The sequence below is a fragment of the Ursus americanus genome, chromosome 9, assembly GCF_024610735.1.
Source record: "Ursus americanus isolate L20-20 chromosome 9, mUrsAme1.1.p, whole genome shotgun sequence".
Lineage (NCBI taxonomy): Eukaryota > Metazoa > Chordata > Mammalia > Carnivora > Ursidae > Ursus > Ursus americanus.
In genome coordinates this window covers 610,973-636,371 of record NC_142135.1, presented here as the reverse complement: position 1 = coordinate 636,371, position 25,399 = coordinate 610,973, and the positions used below count along the sequence as shown (strand labels likewise).

The following is a 25,399-nucleotide window of genomic DNA, read 5'->3' as shown; positions in this document are numbered from 1 at the left end:
CCCTGCGGTGCCTGGGGGGAGTTCCCGGCTGTGTTCGCCCCTGCAGCCTGCCCTCCCGCGGTGCTGCAGACAGACCACGGCTCTGCCCCCAGGTCCTCTGGCCCTACCTGCTCGAGTTCCTCACACCCGTGCGCTTCACCGGGGCGCTGACCCCGCTCTGCAAGAGCCTCGTGCACCTGGTCCAGAAGAGGCAGGAGGTGGGGGCTGATGCCTTCCTCATCCAGTACGACGGCAACGGTGCGCCCCGCTCCCTTCCACGTCATCCCTCACCCCTGATCTTACCCTTGAACCCGGCCTCTTCCCACCACCAGCCCCACCCCCCGACTCCACCCCACCCCAGGGTGCTGTCAGGGGCTGGGGCTCTGTGGGCAGGCAGCCCCCTGAGCATTTCTACCGCCTCCTTTCCAGTGACCCTCCCTTCGCCCTACGCCATAACCACGAGACTTCTGGTGAGCATCACACTCAGCGTGCTGGGCTGCTTGTGTCCCCTCCCCGAACCAGCACAGCACACTGATGGAGTCAGGGAGGGAGTGGGCTTGCTCTCGGTCCCCGTGTCCCCCGCCTCATGCTGTCTCGCACTGGTGGCTGCTCAGGTGCTCCCCGTGGGATCTTGGGGGAGCTGTGTCTTGGAGCCCTCCTCGTCTCCCCGCTGTGGGGCGGCCTTGCGGGGCTCACATGGGGGTGGTGGTGCCTGGAGCGCCTGGAGCTCCCACCTGTACTTCCGTCAGACTGTGTCTTCCAACCCCTACCTGGGGGACGGGCGTGGGGCCGCCTCGCTGCGCCTCCTGAACGTCCTGCATCGTAGCATCCACCCTGCGCTGGGGCCGCGCTGGGCGACCACCGTTCCCCTGCTGCTGGAGCACCTGGATGGTGAGGCTCCAGGATGTGGGCGGTGCTCCTCCACCTCTGACCCCCATTTGCCAGTTTGCGTCCGGGTTGGCTTTTGGGGACCAGAGTTTTTTAAGGTCAAAGAAACGGCCTCCCCTAAGTTTCAAGGACACGGGACTGGAAGGGTGCCCCTGCTGGGTGTCACCCAGGAGCATCTGGGCTGTGGGATGCGCTCTGGCGGTCCCAAACACAGGGCATGGCCTATCTGGAAGGCGCTGGGCAGGGACCTGGGCCTGGGTCCCTGAATTCTACTCCTACTTGCTGGGACGGGCCAGGCTGACCACGTGACTGATCATTTCAGAACGTACCGAAGAATCCCTGTCTCAGAAGGAGTGGGAAGAAAAGCTGCTGGCGGTGAGAATGGGGAGATCCAGGGCGCGGCCTGTGTTGGGCATGGAGAACTGCTGTGGCCTGGGTCGGGACAGCTCAGAGCAGGAGACGCTAGTGGGAGGCTGCACCTCTAGGGTCCCGATGCCTGCCTTGACCTCGCGGTGTGGCTGGGGGCGCGGCGGGGCAGCAGCTGGGTGTCCCTGGGGTGAGGACCATCTGCCGCCCTCATACATGGCTCACTCTGCTGAGACAGCGCCACCTTGCCGCGGCTCTGAGCTTCTCCCGCCCAGGAGCCTTCTGTCCTGCCCCCCGGCTGGCCCACTGCACATTTGGCCGCCCGGGGTGTGCTCTGCCAAGGCTCGAAGGTCGTCTCCAGACCGTGCAGAGCCATGGCACAGGACCACCCTGAGGTCACTTCGCGTGACGTCTTTGGGCCTCAGTTCCCTCCCCAGCCGGCCTGTGAAGGGCTGCGTTCCTGGCCCCTCACTGTCGTAGCTCCTGCCCACAGTTCCTTCGGGACACGCTGGCTGTTGTGTCTGACAACACGTGGATTTGCCAGCTGAGCCTAGAGATGTGCAAACAGCTGCCCTGCTACAATGGGATGCCCCAGGAGAAGGTGTGCAGAGGATGGGGTGCCCCAGGAGAAGGGGTTCTGGGCATGGTCCTTTGGCTCCCTAGTTCCCGTGCCTTGATTCTGTGGGACTTTCTGCCTGAACGTGTCTCTAGTGGCCTGCGGGCCTGACAGAGCCTCCGCCTGGTGGCTGACGGCTGGGAGATGCACGAGCCCATTTTCCCCACCTCTTGCTCCTCAAGATGTTGCCCAGAACTCACCTGGTCTTCGCAGGGGCCACTGCCATAGCTCCCAGAAGCCCCTCCCGTGTCTGGTCGGCACCGCCGTGCTCAGGCGTCAGGCACAGCCGTGCTCCTCGGCTCTGTTGCAGAACTTCCTGTATAAGTGCATTGGAACCGCGCTGGGGGCCGCCTCGAGCAAGGAGGTGGTGAGGAAGCAGCTGCAGGAGCTCCTGGAGACAGCCAGACACCAGGAGGAGGCTGAGCGCGAGGTGGCTGCCGCCCTCCCCAGGAGGCCTCTCCGTCCCCTCTCAGGCACTCCGCGTGTGCATGTGTGCTTATGTGTGCATGGCCGCACCTCAGTGGGGTGCACACGTGTGTGCAGTGTGTTCCTTTCCATCCCTGTGCTTGCCCAGGTGTGAGTGCACCTGTGTGCCTCCCTAGGGCCTTGCCTGTTGCTTTGGGATCTGTGCCATCTCTCACCTGGATGATGTCCTGGCCCAGCTGGAGGACTTCATGAGGTCTGATGTGTTCAGAAAGTCCACCGGCATTTTCAACATTTTCAAGGTACAGGAGTCGGGGTGACAGCTAGGGGGGCATCTCGGGTGGGACTGGCCTGTGCTTGTGTCTTGGCCGTGGTGCCGTGATTTGAGGTCCTGGGAGAAGTTGGGGGCAGGGCAGGGAGGTGGCATCTGGTCCATACTTCCTTGTGGGTGGGGCTGGTGTGGGGGCCCCCTCCCAGCTGGTGACAAGGGGCAGGCAGCCCTCTGCTAGCCATGGGCTCTGATGGGTCTGCCCTCCTGCCTGCATGTCCTCTGCCCCCTGGGGGCCAGTGGCGGCTGTATTCTTGGGGGAGTGTGATTCAGGAGGCACGGACCATTGCCGTCTCCATGCCAGCCCGTTTGGCCAGGTTTTCTGTCTCCCGCTGCCTATTATAATTTCAGAATCTGTGGGGCCTCAAGGGTGGAGGGGCTCCAGTGCAGCCACTGGAGAGAGGACTGGGATCCCGACTCTGGCCCTTTTGCTACCTCTTATCCCACTCTCCCTTCTGCATGGTCCCCGACTCGGTCTTTTCCCTTCTGCCACATGGTCCCCAGCGGGCCCGAGCCTGGCCTGCCTGGCCTGTCCTGCTGTTCCTGCTGGAGGGACTCTCTCTGGGGTCAGGTGTCGCCATCCACCACTTCAGTGATGCCTCTGACATTGCTGACCGGCTCTGCCCTTCTTCCAGAGGGACTTGGGGAGTCTGAGCGCAAGGCTTCCTGTTGGGGGGCATGGAGTGATCTCTGACTGAGGCCTTGCCAACCCCTCTGGCCTCTCAGGACCGAAGTGAGAACGAGGTCGAAAAGCTGAAGTGCACCCTGATCCTGTGTTACGGCCACGTGGCGGCCCAGGCCCCCCGGGAGCTGGTGCTGGCCAAGGTGGAGTCGGACATCCTCCGGAATATATTCCAGTACTTCAGCACCAAGGTGGGCGCCTGGGCACACTGCCTGTGGGGGGCCCTGCTGCCAGAGTCGCACACGCTAATTCCTTTCACTTTTGTTGTTCAGGTTCTGGGAATAAAGGTAGAGACCAAGGTACAGTGTGTGGGAGTTAAGTGTGGACTATGCCTTTTCTCTCTCCTCTGGGCTGGGCTGGCCGTGAGCTGCAGGGGCAGCAGCCAGGGGACGCTCGCTGGGCCTCCCTGCTCCCGGTCCTCGGGGATAGCTTTCCGGGGCATCGCACCAGGGCCCGTCCCCACTCACCTTGGAGCAGCCGCTCCTCTCGCGGCCAGGATGGGGGCCCAGGAGCTGGTGCTCTGGCCGGGGCCTGGATAGCGGGTGGACAGAAGGATGGCGGAAGGACTTCTGAGCGGCTGGGTGGCAGGCCTGCAGGCTGGGGCTCTGCTCCCTGATGCTCACGGGGCTCACCTCTCGGTGAGTTCTAAAGCCAGTAGCGCCGGTCAGGCCCTCTGGCCTCACTAACGTGCCTCCTCTCTGGGATCGCTAACCTGGCGGTATGTCCATAGGAGCAGTCGGGCTTTTCCTTGAAAGAGCGGACCCCCTCGGGTCCCCTGGGGTTGGCTGGGGGGAGGATATTTTTGACTCCTGTCTCTTTTTCTGGCCCTTCTTGTCCCCAAGACAGCACCCTGCACCCCATTTCCCGACTACCCCCGGAGGCCAAGTTGGTGGGACAGGCAGGGGTCAGCCCCACTCTGCTGGGGCTCTTCTTACATGTAGTCCCTTCTCCTCCCACCTTGGCAGACCCTCCAGCCACTGTGCAGGGTGCAGGGGACTCAGCATGCTGTCTGCCCTGGCCAGGCAGAGAGCTGGGGCCGCAGGGGCTCCGTCCCAGACCTCCCAGTCTGTCTTGGCCCCCTGAGAGTCCCTTAGGGAGGAGCATGTGTGGCTGTGGTCTGAGGGGAGGGCATGTGGTCCAGCCTCTGTTGGTGTGGGCGGCCACCCGTTCTGGGTTCAGCCCCAAGGGCAGAGAGGCAGGGCCCAGCACATCAGGGTGGAGCCGTGCTGTGGGGCAGGCATTGGCAGCCTCCCGCAGCCCAGTGTCCTTCCAGGACCCGGCTCTGAAGCTGTGTCTTGTCCAGAGTGTGTGCATGGCCAGCCAGGCCATCTGCAGCAGCGCACAGGCCGGCTCCTTCCACTTCTCCCGGAAAGCAGAGCTGGTGGCACAGATGATGGTGAGTGCTGGCTGGGGCCTGCCTGGGTCCTAGGCTGGCTTCGAGGGTGCTGCCGCAGACAGGGAAGGTGGGCCTGGGGAGGGCTGGGGCGACCCCAGCACCCACTTGGGTTGAGGGACAGAGCTGGCCGAAGCCAGTGCCAGGCAGATGGCTGACCAGGGGAAAGCAGGGGCTTTGGCCCAGGGCTGAGTCATGGGGCTGGCCCCCCCAGGAGTTCATCAAGGCAGAACCTCAGGACTCCCTGAGAACACCCATTCGGAAGAAGGCCATGCTTGCCTGCACTTACCTGGTGTATCCTTTTTTTCTGGGGATGAGGGGGAGCCTCTGGGGGGGCTGTCCGCACACGTGCTGTCTGGGCAAGGGGTGTGGCATGGGGCTGGAGAGGCTCCGGGCCCTTAACTCCGGGCTCAGCTCCCTGGAGCCGGCACTGGACAAGCAGGTGCAGGCGGACACCGTCCACAGCTGTCTGCACAGTGTCATGTCTGTGCTGCCTGAGCCTGAGGGGCAGGACGACCACCAGGAGGTAATGCACATGTCCGTGGGGGACAGCGGGCAGCCGCTGGGGTGGCGGGCTCACGCGTGTGGCTGGCGACCCGTCTCTTCCTAGTCCCTTTACCTGGACACCATGCACGCTCTTGAGGATTTGCTGACGAGCCTCCTTCGGCGGAACATGACCCCCCAGGGCCTGCAGATCATGGTGGAGGTGTGTAGTGGGTGTGCACTGCCCTGGGGGTGGGGGCACGGGGTGGGGGGCACCTCGCCCAGCAGCTGGTCCCTTGCCTACTTCTCCTGGCTCTCCCTGCCACGGGGGCACTGGGGATTTTGGTGCTCTCTGCAAGTGTGTGCTGGGGGGGGGTGTTTGTGAGTTGGGGGGCAGCGCCCCCTCCTTCCTGGGCAGGTGTGCAGATGGGCTGAGCCCAGATGGGAGCCTGTACTCACCTCTCCTCCATTGCATGGCACTGGGATGGAGAGAGCCTGCAGGCACCCCAGGTGTGAGTTCGTGACCATCTAGGGCTATCCGGACAGCAGAGGGGGCAGGCAGTAGCCAAGCTGAGTCCCTCGCTGCCCTTCCCAGCGGTTGCAGGGGTGGGACTGACCTGCTTCTAAGAACAGCCTGTCCCTCTCTAGGCCTGGCTCACTCTGGGTCCACCTAGGGCAGCCATGTCTGTGGACAGGGACAGAGCAGGAGCTATAGCGGGTGACCTGCTCTGACCTGACCCACTGGCCCTCGCAGCCGGGAGGCTGGCCTGGTGGGGATGCTGACCTGCCCACGGTGCATAGGCTCCTGCTTCCCAGGCTAACCCCTGAGCTGGCACTTATGTGAGGCCCCTCTTCCCCAGCACCTGAGCCCGTGGATCAAGTCCCCGCGGGGCCACGAGAGGGTGCGGGCACTTGGCCTGAGTGCCTGCCTGCTGCAGTACTTCCTGGAGCACCTGCATGTCAGCGTGAGTGCCCAGCGGTGGCCCTACAGCCGCTCCCCTGCCCCGGCCCTGTTCCTGGGTCCCTTGGCTTGGGGACTGCTGGGTGTGGCGCCCATGTCCCAGAGCACCCTACCAGCTTCCTGGCTGGCCCTCCCCTGGCGGTTGCCCTGGGCTCATCCCACAAGTCCCACCGTCCCTTTCTGGAGCCGTGGACAGAAGACCCCTCGGGGCCAGGAACCGTCCTGAGGGCTGGCCACTCAGTCAAGTCTGATGGGCATCCTTGTCCTCGAGAGCCCGTGCGTTCGCTGGGATGATGTGTGGTGTGTCCCCTACACGAGGGGGAGGGTGATGGGGACTGGGGGTAAAAGAGGGTGAGGGCCCTTGAGGCAGGAGCAGCACTTTGGGCAAAGGCAGGGGAACCCGATCACATGGAATGTGGTGGAAAAGGCAAATATTGCAGAATGGCTGGAGTGGGTGGACAGGGGGGCTTGTTCCGACAAGTGCACGTTTATTATGTGTTTTAATATTTACTGAAGTGAAGGAGCGCTTGCTTTCAGAGGTTTTTTTTGTTTTTTTTTTTTTAAGATTTTATTTATTTATTTGACAGAGAGGCAGTGAGAGAGGGAACACAAGCAGGGGGAGTGGGAGAGGAAGAAGCAGGCTTCCTGCCGAGCAGGGGGCCAGATGCGGGGCTCGATCCTAGAATGCGGGGATCGATCCTAGAATGCGGGGATCATGACCTGAGCTGAAGGCAGACGTTTAACGACTGAGCCACCCATGCGCCCCGTGCTTTCAGAGTTTAACGGGTGTTCTTATAAGGTCATCAGTCTACGTGATTTTAGGATAAATTTGACACAGTCCTAAAATATTCCTCTTGTGATTTTGGATTTTGGTAGGGATTGCATGGAATCGATGGATTAATTTGTTGGGCAATAGCCTCTTTTATTTAAGATTTTTAATTAATTTATTTGAAAGAGAGAGGGCAGAGCAAGTGAGAACACGAGGAGGGTAAGCGGCAGACAGAGGCAGACTCCCCGCTGAGCACGGAGCCCGATGCGGGGCTCAGTCCCATGACCCCGGGACCATGACCTGAGCTGAAGGCAGACACTTGACCAACTGAACCATGGACGCGCCCTAAGAGCATCTTTTAACAATGGGTCTTTCCACGCAGCTCCCTCAGAAGCTGGGCCCACGTCTGCACATGCTGGCTTTAGAGGTTCTGTTGCTCTTGCCAGTGTAGCTTTTTTTGCGGTCGTGTTTACTAATTGCTTACTGTCGGGGTGGACAACAAGTATGGACTTGCACATACTTAGAGATGAGATCGTTTCTAAGATTCTTTTGTTAATTTCTAATGAGTTTTAGTTAATTCGGTCGTGTCGTTTACAGATGCTGATAATTCTGCCCTTTCCCCCCAGTACCTGTGCCTCGGAGCCCCTCCTGTCCTAGGGCTCCCAGAGCGGGGTGCACGCTGACGGCAGCTCCTGGTCTTTAGGGCTTCACTGGCAGTTACTTTGGATCGTGTCCTGGTAGCGCTGGTGTTTCTCGCGGTTGTTTCTCGTGTGTTTGTTAACACACCCAGGCTTTCATTCTTTACCTGGCCAGGTCTGCTGTGTGTCTCTTGCTGGTTTTTGCCTTCCATGGGTGCCTAGGTGGGCTTTTCCCACTCAAATTCTTTCATGGCCTGCTTCTCACATAATCCCAGTCCAACTAGAGTTCACCCTTGTGCGTGAGGTGACAGGTGTGTGCCCTTGCTGGGAGGAACAGCAGCTGGTCCCCCGAGGTGCTCTGCCCAGCACCCCAGTCTCCCTCGACTGGATACTCACTTCAGCTGGTGGCTGGGATAAGGGGCTCTCAGACAAGCCCTCGGAGGAATGGCAAAGCCCTGCACTTTCTTAAAGGAGCCTGTGCCTGGGCAGGGACTGGGTGGGGGAGACCATGGGGGCAGGTGGAGGCAGGAGGCTGAGGGGTGTGTCAGTGATGCCACAAGGCCCAGGGCAGGCAAGGCCATTTGCTGAGAGCAGAGTGGGCAAGGCTCTGTATATGAGGAATAAGTCGAGGCTCTGAAAGATGGGACCGGGACCCAGCTAGGATGAAAGGAGATCTCTTGCAGCCTCTCACCTGACAACGGGACCTGCTTTCTAGAGGAGAGAACTTCCCACACCTATCAGCCAGGATCAGCAGAGCCCTGCCCCCCTCTGCTGTCTTATGGGGACTCCCTCTTTATTTATTGATCATTCGTCTGTCTGCACACACCTACTTACCCCGCCATCCTCCTCCAGGGATAGGGTGGGGAGGAGCTTACCAAGGGACTGTCCTGTCCCTTGGTAAGTTCATTCCTGCCCACACCTGGGTCCAAGTGGGCTAGGTGGCACTTGCCCACCTCTGGCATCCTCAGGGTCCCAGTGCCCCTCTCTGGCTGTCCCCCCAAGTGTCTCTGCAGGACCCTCCCCATCTGCCTCTCCAGGCCCTGGTACCCTTCCACAACCTCGGCCTCCTCATAGGCCTCTTCTCCCCTCGGTGTGCGGACCTGTGGCCTGCCACCCGCCAGGAGGCTGTGAGCTGCGTCCACGCCCTGCTGTACCTGCAGCTGGGCTATGAGGGTGAGCCCTGGCTGGGCAAAGCTGCTGGAGGGAGGAGGGGCAGTCTGGGCCTTGGGGGCTGGGGAAGTGCCTGCCCAGCGCCACTCTCCATCCTGCCTCCGAAGGCTTCTCCCGTGACTACCGGGATGATGCGGTTGAGCGGCTCCTCACCCTCAAAGAAGGCCTCGTGCACCCCGACCCTGCCATCCTCTTCCACACCTGCCACAGCATAGCCCAGGTACATATGGGAGCAGCCACAAAGGACAGGAGGGGCCAGCACTGTCTGGGGCAGAGAGGAGCTCTCAGAGCAGCCAGTACCTTGCACGTCATGGGCTCTGCAGGGCGCTGGTGGGGGGCACCACGGAGCTAGTGGGCACGGCACAGACTGGGCACAGAGGCAGGTGTCATTCAGAGAATGAGCTGTCTGGCACTGCCTCTGGCCAGCACTGCTTCCCTCTCCCTGGGGTCTACCCTCTGAGGCCCAGCAGCAGGGGTGTGGTCAGGAGCTCAGTGGGACTCCAGGGAGCTGAGGAAGCTGCCCCAGCCTCCCCTGTAAACCCCCGTGTCAGGGCAGGGCTCGTCTTCCTTTTGGTGTCTGGAAATGGCCCTCGGGGATCCGGAGGCTGTCTGTTCTATGGAAGGAAGAAGGGGGGTGGTTACTCAGACAGCGGGAGGCAAAGACCCAGCCCTGGGCGAGTCCAGGTGGAGTGGCAAAGGTGTGTGTGGCTGGGGTGAGACGTGGCAGGTGTCCAGCCACCTTTCTGGCGTGGCTCCGGTGTGTGTGGTTTTGTGATCTCCTCCAGCCCGAGTGCTGCTTCTCCACACGCACCTGAGGCTCTGCTGTGCGGATCGGACGAGGAGGGGACTGTTGGGCGGGGTGTGCTGCCCTCTGCCCTTGACTCTAGCCTGGGGAGCTCCAGAGCGGCTGCACCCACCGAGACCCCTCCAGCCTCCCCCCACCCTCACCGGGCAGGAGGGGCCTCCAGCAGGCTGCTGTGACCGGCCCCCAGCAGCACAGTGACCGCCTTCCAGGGGCCGGGGTCAGGCAGGCCGTGGGGGCTGTGTCCGGGGCCTGGCCAGGCTTCAGTGTGGACGAGGCTCCTGTGAGAGCCAGCAGCCCACCCTGGCGCCGGGGACAGGGCAGGGAAGGCTGGAGGAGGGGCGTGAGCAGGCCGAAGAGGGGTCAGCCCCTCCGGGTAGCCCCAGACCCCGGGATGTTGGTCTGTGTCTGGAAGCGCGCTGGTCCCCACCCTCAGTTCTGACAAAACCATCCTCCTAGATCATTGCGAAGCGCCTCCCGCCAGAGCAGCTCATCAGCCTCTTGCTGACCATGTTTGAGGGGCTGGGAGACCCCGACAAAAACTGTTCTCGAGCAGCGACCGTCATGATCAACTGCCTGCTGAAGGAGCGAGGCAACGTGCTCCTGGAGAAGGTGAGGGCGCCGGGGCCTGCGGGGTGGGGCCATGGTGGGGGCGGGACCCGTGGCCGTGGGGGCGGGGCCTGTGAGTGGGGCCATGGTGGGGGCGGGACCCGTGGCCGTGGGGGCGGGGCCTGTGGGTGGGGCCACGGTGGGGGCGGGACCAATGGCTGTGGGGCGGGCCTGTGGGTGGGGTCAGGGGCGGGGCTGCATACGTTGGGGCTCCTGCGTCGGGCCCCGTTCTCTGCTCTGGCGCACTGCTCTGTCCCCTTGCCCTGCAGACCTGATGAGGACAAGTGTTTCTCTTCTGATTGAGGACAGGTTAGAATTTGGCACAAGTAACTGCTGAGAAATTGAGAGGAAGGGGGAAGGAAAGGGAAGATGCAGGGGTCAGGTATAGGGAGCCCTTTGGCGAGTGGGCACTGGCTGGGCATTCTGCTCCAGTACCCGGAGAGTCCCACAGCCGGCTGGCCCAGAGGGGCTGTGCCCAGGACGCTCAGGTGCCATCTGCTCCCTTCCACCCGCACGCTCTCCCTGTCACCTCTGCGTCCTCTTGGTGGGAGTTCAGGTGGCTGTCTACGCAGTTCCCAAATGTGCATCGGCAGCAGCTCTGTGTCCACCGTGTGGACCGACGGGTCCTTGTAGGTCTGCGGCAGGCTCCAAGGGTCCGGGGGGCTGCTGGACTGCCTGCCCTGTGAATCCTTGAGAGGCAGACCTGTTTGCCTGGAAAGCAGACGAGTGGAGACACGAACTTGTCCAAAGTACACGGCCCTGGGAGTCCCCCAGACGTGCAGGAGCAGAGCATCCTGTGAGTTCCTGAGCCCCTGGTCCCCAGGCTGACACCCCAGAGGGTGTCGCCACCTCCAGGCAGCACAGAGCACGGCCTTCTAGAGATGAAATCACACCACCCGTGCCCTTGTGCCTCCCAGTGTTAACATGTGAGGTCATGCGTGTTGTTGCCTTGTTCAGTCACACTTCACTCGTTTCTGCGTGTGCTGTGGTTCACTCATCCGCTGGCCTCAGTTCCCAGGGTGGGCTGTCTTGATGGGAGCTGTCAGAGTCCAGGTCCTTTGGACATGAGGGTGCATATCTCTTGGGGACACACCTGTGGAAGGACTGGGGTCTGCAGGAGAGGCCTACGTGTAGCTGTCCCAGGTGGCCTTCCAGGCAGGGGACAGCTCACCTCCTGCCAGCAGCAAGGAGGGCTCTGGTGTGCCCCAGCGTTTCTGCTGGGTGCGTAAGGCTGCATGGAAGAGTTCAGTTTGCATTTCTCTGGTAGCTGAAGAAGTTGAACATATTTGTATGTATTGACTGGCTACTCAGGTGTCCTCCTTTGTGAAGACACCAGTGTCCTACCCATATTTCTTCTGGGTCGTCTGTACTTTTCTTCTTGGTTGTGGAAGTACTTTGTATATTCTGGACCCAAGTTCTCTGTTGGAGGTGGACACACAAACACCTTCTCAGGGATGAACAGGAATTTGCTGATGGAGAAGATAGAAGAGCACGGGGCAGGGCCATGTCACAAGGGAGCTGTGTGGTGACACCTTGTCTGGCACTCGGCAAAGGGCTGTGGTGGGTGTGGAGGTGTCGGCAGAGTCTGGACGTGGGAGGAGAGGCATGGCAGGAGTGGGGAAGATGACACAGCCACGATAGGGTTTGCTGGGTGAAGGTTTGGATTTTATTTTGCGTTCAGCGGGGCTCCCCAGGATTTGAGTGGTAGGAAGGTGCCCTAGTGGCTCTGTGTGAGTGAAGGGCGTGGACCACACTGGAGGCAGAGGCCGCCGGTGTTCCTGGTGTGTGCATATGGAGGCCACGTCCGTTTACCGGCTCATCTGTCCGGGACACTCGAGTTGCTGCTGGTGCGAGTAGTGCTGTGAACGCGGGTGTGCGGTCTCTCTTTATGACCTCGCTTCCCGTTCTCCCCGTGAATACCCAACAGTGGGATTACTACATTGCGCGCTAGCTCTGTTTGCAGTTTTTTGAGGAACTGCCATGCTGTTTTGCACTCCCACCCAGAGTGCACACGGGCGCGTTTCTCCGCATCGCCACCAGCTCTCGTGACCTGTCTTTGGGGTTGTTTGGTAAGAGCCGTCCTGCTGGGCGTGAGCCGGCACTCACGGTGGTGGCTTCAGTTCCCTCACGATGAGTGACAGTGCACGTCTTTTGATGTGCTTGTTGGCCGTTTGTACGTTTTCTTTGGAGATACATCTGTTCCTGTCCTTTGCCCATTTTAAAATCCTGTTGTTTGATTTTTGTTGTTGTTTTTGGGTCGTAGAGTTCTTTATGTATTCTGGATATTAACACAGTATCAGGTGAATGATTTATGAATTTTTTTCCCATTCTGTAGGTTGCCTCTTCACTCTATTGATTATGTCCTTTGATACATAAAAGTTTTTTTGCTTGTTTTTTAAGAAAGCTCTGCACCCGGTGTGGGGATCGATCATGATACACCAGGAACTGCTCTACCAGCTGAGCCGGTCGGGCACCCCTCATGCGCGAAAGTTTTTAAGTTTGATGTATTCCTTTTTTTTTTTTTTTTTTTTAATTTTTATTTACTTGTTTGACAGAGCACAAGCAGGGGGAGAGGGAGAGGGAGAAGCAGACTCCCCGCCGAGCAGGGAGCCCCATGCAGGACTCGATGCCAGGACCCTGGGGTCATGACCTGAACCGAAGGCAGACGCTTTACCAACTGAGTCGCCTCGGTGCCCCGATGTTTTTGCTTTTGTTGCCTGTTCTTTTGGTGTTATAGCCAAGAAATCATTGCCAAAGCCAGTGTCATGAAGCTTTTCCCTGTTTTTTCCTAGGAGTTTTATAGCTTTGGGTCCCACCCATTCGTGGCAGATCCGGGCTCCTCTCCACAGGCTCAGCACCTCGAGCTGGCGGGCCGGTGCTCAGGGTGCTGGTTTTTGCACAATATCCTTTCCAGCTCAGGGCCACAGACATGGCATTCCCCACGCCGCACCAGGGGAGTGGTGTTCCTAACTCCTGGGCTCATACTTTGTCTGTGGTGCGCCACTGTAGGCTCACGGGGGACACGGCACACCGGCATCTCGTACCAACAGATGCCATGCAGGCCACCATTTCCTTTCCTGCGCTGACAGACCTTGCAGGAGGACCTCCTAGAGACACCAGAACAGTTAGAGCGCTGGCTTCTCTGACATCAAATTAGGAGACGTGTGACTGGACCGAGCCCCCCGACTCCCACATGCGGGGTTCGTAAACCAGGGCATGTTGTAAAATTGAGTACAGAGGGCAAGACAGGACACCAGCTGCAGGCTCCAAACCTCAGTGCTGTTGGAAGTCAGAGAAGGGCCTTCTGTGGGTCACAGAGAATGTGCCGGGGGAGCCAAGGGAACAGGACAGACTAGACGTAAACCATGGGGCTCGTGCTGAGCCAGCCCTGCGGCGGAGTCACCCGTGGCCCAGCAGCTCCCCTCCTGGGCCCGTGCCTAAGAGGAGTGGAAACGGACGTCCACACGAAGACTCGGACGTGGATGCTCACAGCAGCATTACCCATAATGGCCAAATAATGGACACAACCCAAACGTCTATTGATAAACAGATAAATAAAATGTGTCCTACCCATACGACGAACTACCATTCGGCAACCAAGAGGAATGAAGCCCTGAAACACACCACGTGTGGATGAACCTTGAAAACGTGGTACAGAGTGAAAGGAACAAGTCACCAAAGCCACGTGGTGTGTGAGTCCATTCCTCTGGCGTCCAGAACAGGCGAGTGCACAGGGACGGACGGTGGGTTAGTGCGGCCAGGGGCGGGGAGGGGTGGCTAATGCGTTGAGGTTTCTTTGGGGGGTGATGGAAATGTTCTCAGATGGACGGTGCCGATGGCTGCACGACGCTGTGAACACCCTAGAGGCCGCTGGGCTGCACTTAGCTGGGGTCCTGCCTCAGTGAAGCCGCCGTGAAGAAACCACGGGGCAGGACAGCCTGGGAAGGGGTGGAGCTGCGGGGGGACGAGGGGCACAGGCGCAGGGCTGGTAAAAGGTAAAAGGCCAGGAACAGCCCGGAAGGTGTACAGCATGCAGGCCAAGCCCCAAGTGGTGGGCCGTCGGAATGCAGACGCCCCGTCCTGGGACAGGACAGGCCTGGCTCACCGATGTCAGCCCCGGGCCGAGAGCGTCCGGCCCCAGGACCTGCCGTCACGCACACCACGTTCTAGCTGCTGAACAAGATATGCAAAAGCAAGGAAAACACCAGAGAAAATAAGCAGAGAAGATACCACTGAAACAATTCAAAAGAAATACCTCCGACAAGACAAGTCGGGAAGGAGAGCCAGTACCCACAGCGAGCGAAGGAGGAGAAGCAGCTCGCTCCCTTGTGCTGGAGAACTGGCCCGAGGCCAACAGACTCACCAGCATGAACGCGGGAGGCATGTGAAGGTCAACCCACAGCCGTGGTTGCAGCCGGGCACGCGTGTGTGTCCAGGCCAAGGGAGCGTGTTCAGCAGCGAGCTCAGACGGGGGTCCTGTGGATGTCACTGTGCCGGCAGTAACAGGACCCCCAGCCCAGCTGGTGTGGAAAACACCGCTCCTGGCTCAACACGTCCTCACTGCCGGAACTCCCCTTGGCCCCCGTGTAGGGGACGCGGTTTCCTGTGGCCACAGGCAGCTTCCGCAGACCTGTGGTGGGGCCTGGGGCGGGGGCCAGGGTGGGGGGCAGGGCAGGGCCCTGGCTGGTGGGGTGTGGAAAGGGCCCCCAGAGAGGGCCAGGTATGCAGGAGGGTGACCCTGGTGCAAGCGTGCTGTTTCAGAACTGGCTAACCCACTTTCTGTACCCAAAGTTGTAAAGGAAGAGTGCCGTCGTGGTCACAAGTCCTTTGAGAAGTGGCAGTGACAGCACCTCCCCCTGCAGCCCAGGTGGGGACCTCTGGCCCACCCCACCCTGGGCACATGGCCTCCCACACCCCTGCCTAGCCTTGTGCCCCACATGCCGTTGCAAGCAGGTGTGAGCCTGGTCCAGAACATTCCACCGTCAGCCGTGACCAGGCCCTTCTTGCTACTCCTGCGGCCCAGGTGCCCAGGAGGCGGGCGTGCACATGGTCCGCTGGCTGCCCCTGTCCAGGGGACTGTGTGCCTACAGCTGTCCTGTCTGCGGTCCTCTTAGACCGGTGTCTGCCAGTTGTGCAGCCCCCACAGTAGCAGATCACTGTGCTGGGGGCCGGCACTCCCTCCCCGGGGGCCTGGGGACCCACAGTGACAAGGCCATGCGCAGAATGCTGGGCCAGCTGGAGGCCCCAGACTTGCTGTGGGGCTGGGGCACCGGCTGCCCGCACCCGACGGCCCCTCTGGCTTCTGGGACAACAGCAGCCTGCCAGCCCTGCCCAGCCGTGTCCGCTCCCTGGTCCTCCCTGCCCGGCGCACTGCTCACCCCCTCGCCTGGCAAGGGCGGCCGTGAGTGCTGTTCAGGGCCCAGAGGCTGGGTTTCCCTGCCCAGGGGTAGGAGGGCCCTGCAGTTGGCCTTCTCCTCCCATGCCCTGCGTGCCCCACAGCCCGCTGCCCGGTGTGCACATCGCGCCGCCTCCACCCCTGGCGGGCCTCTTGGGTGCTTGTCGCTTCCCACGTGAGATCTAGCTCCTCGTTCCAGGACCACAGTGTCTCCGCCCAAGGGTGCCAGGCTCTCACCTTCTCCTTTGGTCTGGTGGCCTGCGCTGATCCTGTGGGATGTCCCTCCCCATGACCCCAGCGAGTGGGGCTCACAGCCAGCCGCTCTGCCCGGGCCGCTGTGCTCTGATGGCGCTGGAATGGCTCTTGGTGCGGCTGTGTGCCTGGGGCCTGACCTCCGTGGCCCATCGCCCACAGGTGCCTGAGATCGTGAGCATGCTCCGCACGAAGCTGCAGGAGACTCGGGAAGAGTACGTCCTGCAGGCCGCTCAGCACAGCGTGTACCTCCTGGCCTCCCAGCACTGCGCTGCCGTGGTGTCCAGCCTCCTGGGCAGCCCCCTGCCCTTTGACAGGTACGTGCACCTGCCAGCCTGCTGCGGGGGCTCCAAGCCAAGGATCAGCCCAGACACGGGACTTGAGGGCCCCGCCTGTCGCTAGCCCCTCCTGCATTCCGCGCCCCAGCTTGCCCTCTGCGGGGCGCGCGCCATCGCGTGTGAGCAGAATCCCTCCCCCGCTGGGGAAGGGTCCCCTGCTCGCACTCCCAGCTCCTGAGTTTCTGCCAGGGACCCTCGAAGGAGAGGGTCTCTCTCTGCTCGAGGCCTGTGCCCTCATCCTGCCTTCTCTGTTGGGAGAGGTCTCTGCCCTCCTGTGCTGGGCACCCCCCCGCCCCACGTGGTGGTCTGCGCGGACCCTGCCCCATGCGGCCGGCTGGTGCCGTCTGTCTGCACGGCGCACTCCCCTCTCCCTGACTCGCGTCAGCTGTGTCTTCGCTGAGGCCCTTGGAGGCGTGCTGCTGGGTGTGCACCTGGCCGGGAGGCCTCTCTTCCTCGGGCGCCTCCAGCGTTAGGGTGTCTCCTCTTCCGTCCTGTCCCCGTCAGCCTTTGTCCAGCGTAAATGGCCGCGTTTCCCCACTGTGGTGGCGGGAGTCCAGCCCCCCCGTTTGGGACTTGTCTGTCTTCCTTCTTCTTTCTTGATCTTTCTTGTCTCTTTTTCGCTTGACAGGGCCCTTTTTTATGAATTTGTTTTCCCCTGAATTAGTTCGGAAGTCATACCCCTGTTCCTGTTCTTCTAGTGGCTGCCCTGAGAGTGACCCCGTGTGTGTAGAGCCTGGCTCACCAGCACCTCCCTTCTGGCGGCCTGGGCCTTTGCACGTGGGGCTCCCTCCACCCCTCGCCATGGACACAGAAGGGCCTGGTCGTGGCCCCACGGCCCGTCAGCGCCACTCGCATGTGCACCCACTGCTTTGCTCTTCGCTCATCCCCCCGCTTCTCCTTTCACGGAGGTGTCGCCGGCACCATCCGTGGCCCGGATAGGGGCAGGGAAGGTGTCCGCCCCCCAGTAGATGCCTGTGTGCCCCTTGCTCGAAACTCCCTGAAGTGCCCCGCCATCTGACGGCTGTCACCAGACGTGTGCCTCGCTCCATCTTGAACTCAGAGAATAGGATCGGTGTAGAGAGAATCACCCGGCATCTCCTCCGGCTTCCGTGACGAAGCCTTTGTCTCTGGGGTGCACGTGCTGTGGTACGCTGCACACCCCTCATTTATGCACGGGAGTGGGACTGTCCCAGCCCAGGGGTCTGTGCGGTGCAGCCGCGGGCCAGATCCAGCCGGCCACCTGTTTTTGTCCAAACTGAGCTCATGATGACTTGCGAGAATCCTATGAAATTAGAATCTATCCGTAAGGAAAGTTACTGGAACACGGCACGTCCGTTCACTTCCGCACCGGCATCCGTCGCTGCGTTTGCTCAGTGAGGGGAGAGCGACGGGTCCGCGGAGGCCACGTGCCGGCGGTCAGGAGCGCGCTGCTCGCTGCCCTGGATGCAGGTGCACGGGGCTCCCCATCAGCCAAGCCCCGTCCCTCCCCCGTGTCCCCATCCACACCGCACGTCCTCACCTGCTGGCTGCGCGCCTCTCTCCACGTTGGCCACCACACCGTGCTCCTCGTGGCGGTATCTTGGCCTGTGTCGCTTTCCCTCCCCTGCAGTAGACCCTCCGGCGCTCCCTCGGTGAGAGTCCGTGGGCTCCAGCGTTGTGACCTGAAGTTGCGTTCGCCCGGCTGCTCTCCTTGAATGTGGCCTCGCGTGGGGATCCTAGTTTGGCAGGACCTTCCGTGTGCAGAGGGTGACACGTCGCTGTCTCCAGACTCCTGCAAGATCTGAAGGAAGCCCAGCGCTGTCTCTGGCTGGCGTCTGCGCCTCGCGGGCGGGGGGCCGGGGCCTGTTGTCCTTTACTTGGCCGGCTAGAGTCTGTCCATGCGCGCCTGGCATCTGTCCTGCACTTTCCAGCCTTTTTCTCTCGGAGACTATCCATCGTCTGCTTCACCTCTCCGTCCCTTGCGGCTCTGGCGCTGAGTTCAAGGGGACTTCTTCCTGTCGCCGTCCCCTCGTTGTGCGTGGCTGCGCTGAGGCGGCTCCGGATCCCCGTCTCCTTTCTGAAGTGCTGTGGCTGCTCTCTCCAAGTTGTTCTCGATTCTTAGAATTTCCAGTTCCCACTGGATGTTTGAAGCGTGTCGTTTCTCTGTGAGCACGTGAAGCGCGGTGGTTTTGGTGCGTTCGCGCTCACGGTGTCTGGTTCCTCCGGTTCGCTCCGGCCGTGTGCTCCTCGTTGCTCTGGAGGAGACGTGTGTAGACGCTTCCGAGGTCTGGAGGATGCCGCCTCCTCCAGAAAAACCCGTGTGCTTCCGGCAGCTCCCAGGGGGCCTCAGGCCGCCACAGTTCTCCCTGCTCTGTTGCCAGTTCTGCTCGCCACTCGGCTCCCAGACCCCCAGGGGCAGGGGTGGGTTTGTTGGGACGTGAGGTCAGGGTGCCGTTTCCCAGCTGGCTGGAGTGGAGGCTCGCGGGCGCATCCGGGGGCATGGCGCGGTGCCGGCAGTGGCCTGGAGGTGACTGGCCTTCTGCCCCACTCCAGCCACACCTGTACCCTGTGGCGGGCGCTGGCTGTGGAGCCCGGCCTCACCGCGCAGGTCCTGGGGCTGCTCCTGGAGAAGGTGAGCAGAGATGTCCCATTCAAGGAGACCCGGGCCTTCCTGCTGAGCAGCTCTCCGGGCCGCGTGGCCACAGTGCTGCCCCTGGCGGTGAGTGGGGCCCCGGGGCGGACGTGAGGGGCCCTGCTCAGCCTTCTGCCTGCTTGTTGAGAGGAGCCTGGGTGAGGGGCCGTGTTGCTGCTGGCGGGAGGACCCCACAGGTGGCCTGGGTGCCACCATCAGGCGCCTGGCAGCTAACGGGGGTGCCGGAGCCAGCCCCGCTTGGAGCCTGGGCTCGTAAAGGCCCCGCAGGTGTTGGTCCCCAAGGGAAACGACTCCGTTTCATCCCGTGGAAAAAAAGTAAGCCTGGCTTGGCAACGTTTTCAGCAGTAAAGCAGCTGTGAGAATTTCCTCCTCCTCCTGCCATGGAACCAAGCACAGATGGTGGGAGGCCTGTCCCCACGGGGGTCACACTGCCCCCATACCTGCCTCCTGCCCGATGGCCGAGCGAGGCTGCAGCCCTTGTCCTATCTGCACCCAGCCCTCCAGGGGGCTTCTCAGCCCTCCACAGGCCCGAGATCTCCACGGCACGTGGGGTGCATGCCAGTGGGGGCTGTGGGCTGGTCCGGTTTTGGGGTGCAGGGCCTAGCCTTCACCGTGGCCGGCCTCGTTAGGCCCCAGAGGGAGGGGTGAGTCTGAAGCGGCCCCTGTCCCCAGGCCACGTGTGCGCTGTACGAGGTCATGAGTGCGCTGGCGTCCGGGCCCGCGGTGCTTCAGCTCTACCCACAGCTGTTCGCGGCCCTCCTGCTACGCGTCAGCTGCACCGTGGGCGTCCTGCTGCCCCGGACTCTGCAAGCCAAGGAGAAGAGGGGTGCAGGCTCTGCTCTGGCCCCCAGGAGCCTCGAGCCATGCAGGTAACCGGGTCCTCACCTCCTGACCCCAGCACCGTTGCACGAGCACGTGTGCGCCTCTGGTGTGTGGGTGCGAGGCTGCCTGGCATCCTGGCAGCGAGGGACGGGGCAGGAAGGATGGGCCAGGCGTTGGGGGCTTGGCTCAGGAGCTGCTTTGTGCCTGGGGCGCTGGCACTTCCCCCGGTGATGATGGCCCAGGTCACAGTGTCAGTGCTGGGGGCGCAGCTCCCCTTCTCACCTCCTCCAGCAGGTCTGGGATGGGGGCTGGGGGGAGGCAGCTGCCACTCCGTGGGGGGGGGGGGCTGGCTTCCAGGTGGCCTGTAAGGGCTTGTGGGACACTCAGGTAGGTCCAAAGTCCTGCCTCCTTTTGAAGACGGAGCCCTGGGGAGTGTTTGCAGCGCGGGTGGGGCGTGGGGTGAGCCCCACCTACGACGCGTGTCTGCCGCCTCAGTCCTCAGCTCTGGGTTCCCGCCCCTACCAAACTCCACTGGGGGCTCGCTGCCTCTCCCCGGGGCCGGCTTCCTGCGGTCAGACCTGCAGCCGTGCGGGGGCCCGGCACCAGCCCCACACCACTGGCCTGTGCGCCACCCTCCCTCGTGGCTCCTGCTGGGCTTTGGGGTCCTTGTGGTTTCTGTCCAGTGGGCCTGGTGCTGGGGCTGCCGCAGGCGGGTGGAGCTGCTCGCCGGGAGGGGTAGACAGAGAGCTTCGGCCTGCCTGTCCTGCTCTCTGGGCTCCTTCCTGGGCCCGCCGCGGAGGCACCTCAGGGCTCCAGACGACTGCCTGGGGTCACAGGGCCAACAGAGGAAGCCCAGTGACAGCTTAGGCCGCCTACCCACCCACTGCAGGCACGCAGGGTCAGAGTGGCCCCCCGGGGGGGGGGGTGGACAGGAGCAGCATCTGCTGTCTCCTCCCCACCACAGGGCTGCCCCACCACAGGAGCGGCTCGCGCCTTCTGGCAGAGGCCGTTCGCCAGAGCCGCCTGGGTCTGCGCAGACCAAGCGGAAAATGTGAATGGACTGGCAGACGCCACCGGACCAGGCCTGGGCCTGGCATGCCGACTCCACTCCACGGCCTGGGAGCTGTAGGCGCACAGGCCCCAAGCCCCACCGGGGGTGTCCGGCTGCCACCCCGGAGCTGAGTCGTGTGCAGGGCCAGGGACAGGTCTAGGAAGTCAGACCACGGGAAAGGCCACGTCCATAAAGATTCTGGGCAGCAGGGTGGAGGCCAGGAGGGCACCTCTCTCTAAGCTGTGAACGTACTTCCCGGCCAAACCTGCATCTCATCACTTCAGAAATGTAGCCAGTCGGAAGTGGCCCTAAAAGAGCCGTGCGGGTCACACATCGAGCACCCACCGCCAGTGGGGGCCTGGCGGGAACCCCCCCCCATGACACCAGTGCCACAGCCGTTGCTGGGTCAGATCATGTGCACTGCCCTGGGGTCGGGGCCTCGCGTGTGAGGTGGCCGCTTGCCAGGGAGAGGTCGGCATCCGGGGAGAGGTGCCGTGGTCCCAAGGCCCTCCGTGTGTGGTTCCCACAGCCCCGGCGAGCGTTCTTTGGGCTACAGGCTTTGCCGTGAGGCTCTGCCGGGTGCCGGGCCAATGCGTCTCTCGCCCGAGACCCAGGACCACGGCGTCCCGTCCCTGCTGACTGCCTGCTGGCAGCCGTGAATGCTTCTGCCTGATCGGGGAAGAGGCAGGTGCTAAATCCCAGCTGGGCCCCTCCTGCAAGGGAGACGGGGGAGGCAGGCGCCCGCAAGGCTGGGTGAGGGCGGCAGGGACCAGCCACACCTGCCGTCCCGCCCGTGGCTGAGTCTGTCGAGGGACTGGACATGCCCCATCCTGGCCTCGGGGCAGGGGTGTCCTCACCTGCACAGAGCCCCACCTGCCATCCCTTCCCTGGGCTCTGCGGCCTCCCGGGGAGGGTGTGGCTGTGCCCATGTGAGCAGGGGCTTCCGAGGTGCGGAACAGACGGACTGGGGGCCCAGTTCTCGGGTGCCTGGCAGACCTTGCTCCACCAGCCGCCTACGTCGGCTCCCCCTGCCACTCAACCAACAGCCCCGCACAAGTCAGACCCTGACCTGCCTTTGGCTCCGCTTTTATTGATAACTTCCCGTGTTCTTTTCCTTCGTTTCTTATTTTAATTAAATGGAGGTCTTCAAGGCAAGTGAAAAACCGTGCAGCTTGTTACCCTAAAAGTGCTGTTGGGCCTCAGGGACACTGCCTGCAGCAAGCCCCCACCTGCCCGTCATGGCGGAGGGGTGGCTAGGCGTCTTAACAGCCTGAGACCAGAGGGTCCAAAGTCGCCTCGTGGTGCCCAGCTTGAGAAGCACGGGGAGGGCCTGAGGGGCCCCCCCGGAGAGTGCTGCTGGCAGGACATAGGCCAGGCAGCCCTGGGACAGTCCCCTCCCCCCCCCGGGAGGATGAGGCTGTGCCATCCCCCCCGCATCCCTGTGTGTCCCCCAGCTCCGCCGTGGATGCTCTGCAGGCCATGCTGCTCCGGGGTGGCAACGAGGACGTGGTGCAGCGCGTGGAGCTGGAGGGAGGCTGGCAGCTGCTCAGGACCTCAGCGGGGCACGAGGAGGGGGTCGCCCGGCTGGCCAGGTTCAGTTTGGGCCATGTTTGGGGCCCTGGGACCCCCCAGGGGCATGTGGGAGCCGGAGGGCCCAGCGTAGAGGAGCAGGCCTGTCCGCTCTGCAGCTCAGCCTGGTTGGGGGCCTCCCCTGGGCGTGTGGAAGTGGGGAGGCCACCGAGGAAGCTGTGTGGTCTGGCTGTGTTGATGATTTCGGGCAGGGGGCGGGGGCCTCTATGGAGGCCTGGTGAGGTGGGCTAGGAGGGCTTGGCAGCTGGGTGCAAGGCAGGAACAGCCCTCATGTCCACGTGGGAGTTGGCCTGGGGGGGCTGCAGGCCGAGGCCCTGGCACTCACACTGTGTGGCTGGCCTCCTTCCCTAGCGCCATGGCCAAGTTTGCCGGCCCCCGGCTGCCCCTGGTGATGAAGGAACTCGTGTGCACACAGAGCAGCGTGTATGAGATCCAGCGGGTCACCTCCACGGGATTCCTGGCCGAGGTAGTCGCCTCCTGCTGCGGGCCTGGGAGGGCGGGGGGCGCCCCCCCCCCACGGGCAGGCCTTGGCCTCCCCAGCCAGAGCCACTGCCCGGGGCCTGGTGGGTGCAGCAGCCACCAGACCATGCCTGGTGACAGCCCCACTCTGCACCCAGTGAGGGGAGGCCTCGGCTGTGCAGTCCGCGCCGGGCCCTCTGCCTGGACCCTGAGCCTCCCTTAGTAGCCCCGCTGGGGCTGACAATGCCCAAAACCTGCCCAAAGTGTGGCTGGGGTCGGGAGTCAGAACAGATTTTTGCCACGTCCAGTCCTCACAGCAAGCCTGGACTGGGCCAGGGTGGGGACGAGCCCCTGGAGGTCTGTGGCAGCGTGGTCACTGCACCTCTACTTCCAGCTGCTCACCAGCAATGTGGTGAATGACCTCATGCTTCTGGAGTCCTTGCTGGACAACCTGGCGGCCCGGCAGAAGGACCCGTGTGCCAGCGTGCGGCGGCTGGTGCTCCGAGGCCTGGCCAACATGGCCTCTGGCTCCCCAGATAAGGTGAGCTGGCCGGCCCTGCGGGGGCATGGCCAGGAGCACTGTGTGGGCAGTGGGGACGGGCACAGAGGGGGTCCGGCGGACAGCGCCATGGGCGAGCCTGCCGGGTGATGGCTCCGTGACCTGGGGACACAGCTGAGTGCGGGGCCCCCCCAGGTGCGGGCCCATGGCCCCCAGCTCCTGACAGCTGTGATCGGCGGGCTGGACGACAGGGACGACCCTCACAGCCTGGTGGCCCTGGAGGCCATGGTGGGCCTTGCGAGGCTGCTGGACCTGGTGGAGCCGCAGGACCTGCGCCCCGTGCTGCTGCACGTCGCCATCCGCATCCGGCCCTTCTTTGACAGCGTAGGCTGGGCAGGGAGGGCATGGGGCACCGAGAGGCCTGACATCCGCCCCCCGCCCCTCCTCTCTGAGCTTTAAGCCCCAGCTCTACCCTGCTCCCTGGGCCCCACAGGCTGTGCATCACCCCTGCACCATGCCCCGCCCCCCCCCCCCCCCCGCACCACCCATGTCCCCTGAGGGCTCTTTCTCACCAGCCTCCCCATCCCTCCCCAGGTGCCTGTGTCAGGCAGGGCTAGTGCCCATGACACAGGGACAGGAGGGTGGCATAGGGAAGGGGCCTGAGGCCCGGCACTGGCTGACACCAGCCCCTCCCCCCCCCCCAGGAGAAGATGGAGCTCCGTTCTGCCTCCATCCGCCTCTTCGGGCACCTCAACAAGGCCTGCCACGGGGGCTGTGAGGACATGTTTCTGGAGCAGGTCGTCGGCGGGCTGGTGCCCCTGCTGCTGCACCTGCGGGACCCCCAAGCCCCTGTGACCAGTGTGAGTCTCCGGCAGGGGACGGGTTCCGGCAGGGACGGGTGGGCCAGGCCTGGCTCAAGGACGCGGTGGCTCACGTGGACGCCCCGCAGGCCTGCCGGTTCGCCCTGTGCATGAGCGGCCCCAACCTCGAGTGTGCGGAGCTCCAGGCTGCCCTGCAGAAGCACCTCCAGGAGGGGCGGGGCCTGCACTTCGGGGAGTTCCTCAACAGCACCTGCAAGCTCCTGGTGAGGGCGGGGGGCGGGGGGGCGGGGGGGAGGGGGACGGGCAGGCGGGGGCACGGGGGCTGGGGACTCATGGCCTCTCTGCAGATGCTCCACTTCCCGGAACTGCTGGGCCGCCTGGTGAGCACCAGCCTGTTCTACTTCAAGAGCAGCTGGGAGGACGTCCGCGCCGCGGCCCCCATGCTCACGGGTGAGCAGCGCCCCTCGGTCCCCTTCTACCTGCGCTGGACCCCGCCCCCGCCCGACCCTGACCCTGCTTCTGCCCACAGGGTTCCTAGTGCTGCACGTGGAGGCCGAGCACCGGCCACAGGTGGACCTGGAGCAGCTCACAGCAGGTGAGCCCCGGGCGAGTCCCCGCCCCCACCCCCCAACCTGTCAGGGGCCTCACTGACCTGTGGGCACCAGGGGGGACTAAGTGATTTTCCTGGATTTCAAGGATTTTTCCCCTGTCACTGGTGACCTCATCGTCTCTAGTAATTCACGGAAACTTCTTAACTGTTCCAAAAGAGCTTAAAAAACACTAAAAAAGGAAAAACTATCTTTCCGTTGGCTCCCAGGCACTCCCGGCAGAGGCCTGTCTTAGGAGGGCGGTGGGCGGGTGGCCCCCACACAGGGTGGGAGGGGGGTGCACCGTGGGGTCCTGGCCCTCCAGGCTCGGTGCAACGGGAGAGGGGTGGGAGCAGCCCGAGCCGGGGCTGGGTGGTGGGGTGTTGGCGGGGGCCCTGGGCTCAGCTCTAGAGGGCGTGCAGGCAAGCCCTGGCAGCGGCTCCCTGTCCCCCAGCGCTCCAGCTCCTGCTCAAGGACCCAGCTCCCCTGGTGCGCATGAAGGCTGCCGAGACTCTGGGCCGCCTGGTGAAGTTCGCCTGAGGCTCCCCCGGCAGCACCCCCCCTACACACAGTACCAGCTTGGGTCTGAACCCCCAAGACGGGGCCCTGAGGAGCCCCTGCCCGAGGCGGAGGGGGGGAGCTGCTGGGGCCCAACGCCTGTCCTGGAGGAGGCCGCTGGAGGCCAGGGTGGGGGGGTGGGGGGCAAGCTGCTGTAACCCCCCCCATTTCCAATAAAGCCATTGGCTCCTCAGCAGGTGGCATGGGAGTGCAAGGACCTAGCCTCTCCTTGTGGGGCAGGGCAGCGGGGAGCCCCTGCCCCCCCGTTTAGAAAGATTCCGTGAACGA

General features: G+C 63.0%; 1 protein-coding gene across 6 annotated transcripts in view; it reads left to right on the top strand.

Annotated features, from left to right (window-relative positions):
- Positions 1-25,312, top strand: part of MROH1 (maestro heat like repeat family member 1) — a 68,930-nt gene extending 43,618 nt beyond the window's left edge. For 2 of the 6 annotated variants that reach the window (XM_087864489.1, XM_087864486.1), the window contains 28 exons: positions 93-237; positions 409-449; positions 729-870; positions 1,190-1,242; positions 1,727-1,834; positions 2,160-2,279; positions 2,452-2,574; positions 3,327-3,473; positions 4,556-4,678; positions 4,890-4,969; positions 5,090-5,201; positions 5,286-5,381; positions 6,019-6,123; positions 8,564-8,699; positions 8,804-8,916; positions 9,958-10,110; positions 15,917-16,071; positions 18,625-18,790; positions 19,397-19,593; positions 22,052-22,189; positions 22,539-22,653; positions 23,041-23,187; positions 23,341-23,529; positions 23,850-24,005; positions 24,095-24,229; positions 24,314-24,416; positions 24,496-24,561; positions 25,008-25,312. In XM_087864489.1, the coding sequence (XP_087720615.1) occupies positions 93-237; positions 409-449; positions 729-870; positions 1,190-1,242; positions 1,727-1,834; positions 2,160-2,279; positions 2,452-2,574; positions 3,327-3,473; positions 4,556-4,678; positions 4,890-4,969; positions 5,090-5,201; positions 5,286-5,381; positions 6,019-6,123; positions 8,564-8,699; positions 8,804-8,916; positions 9,958-10,110; positions 15,917-16,071; positions 18,625-18,790; positions 19,397-19,593; positions 22,052-22,189; positions 22,539-22,653; positions 23,041-23,187; positions 23,341-23,529; positions 23,850-24,005; positions 24,095-24,229; positions 24,314-24,416; positions 24,496-24,561; positions 25,008-25,093 (3,450 nt within the window). In that variant the 3' untranslated portion in view covers positions 25,094-25,312. Of the gene's footprint in view, positions 1-92; positions 238-408; positions 450-728; positions 871-1,189; positions 1,243-1,726; positions 1,835-2,159; positions 2,280-2,451; positions 2,575-3,326; positions 3,582-4,555; positions 4,679-4,889; positions 4,970-5,089; positions 5,202-5,285; positions 5,382-6,018; positions 6,124-8,563; positions 8,700-8,803; positions 8,917-9,957; positions 10,111-15,916; positions 16,072-18,624; positions 18,791-19,396; positions 19,594-21,126; positions 22,022-22,051; positions 22,190-22,538; positions 22,654-23,040; positions 23,188-23,340; positions 23,530-23,849; positions 24,006-24,094; positions 24,230-24,313; positions 24,417-24,495; positions 24,562-25,007 lie in introns of those variants that run through there. The other 4 variants (XM_087864488.1, XM_045777437.2, XM_087864487.1 and 1 more) reach the window with 4 other exon arrangements.
- The last annotated feature ends 87 nt before the right edge of the window (positions 25,313-25,399 follow it).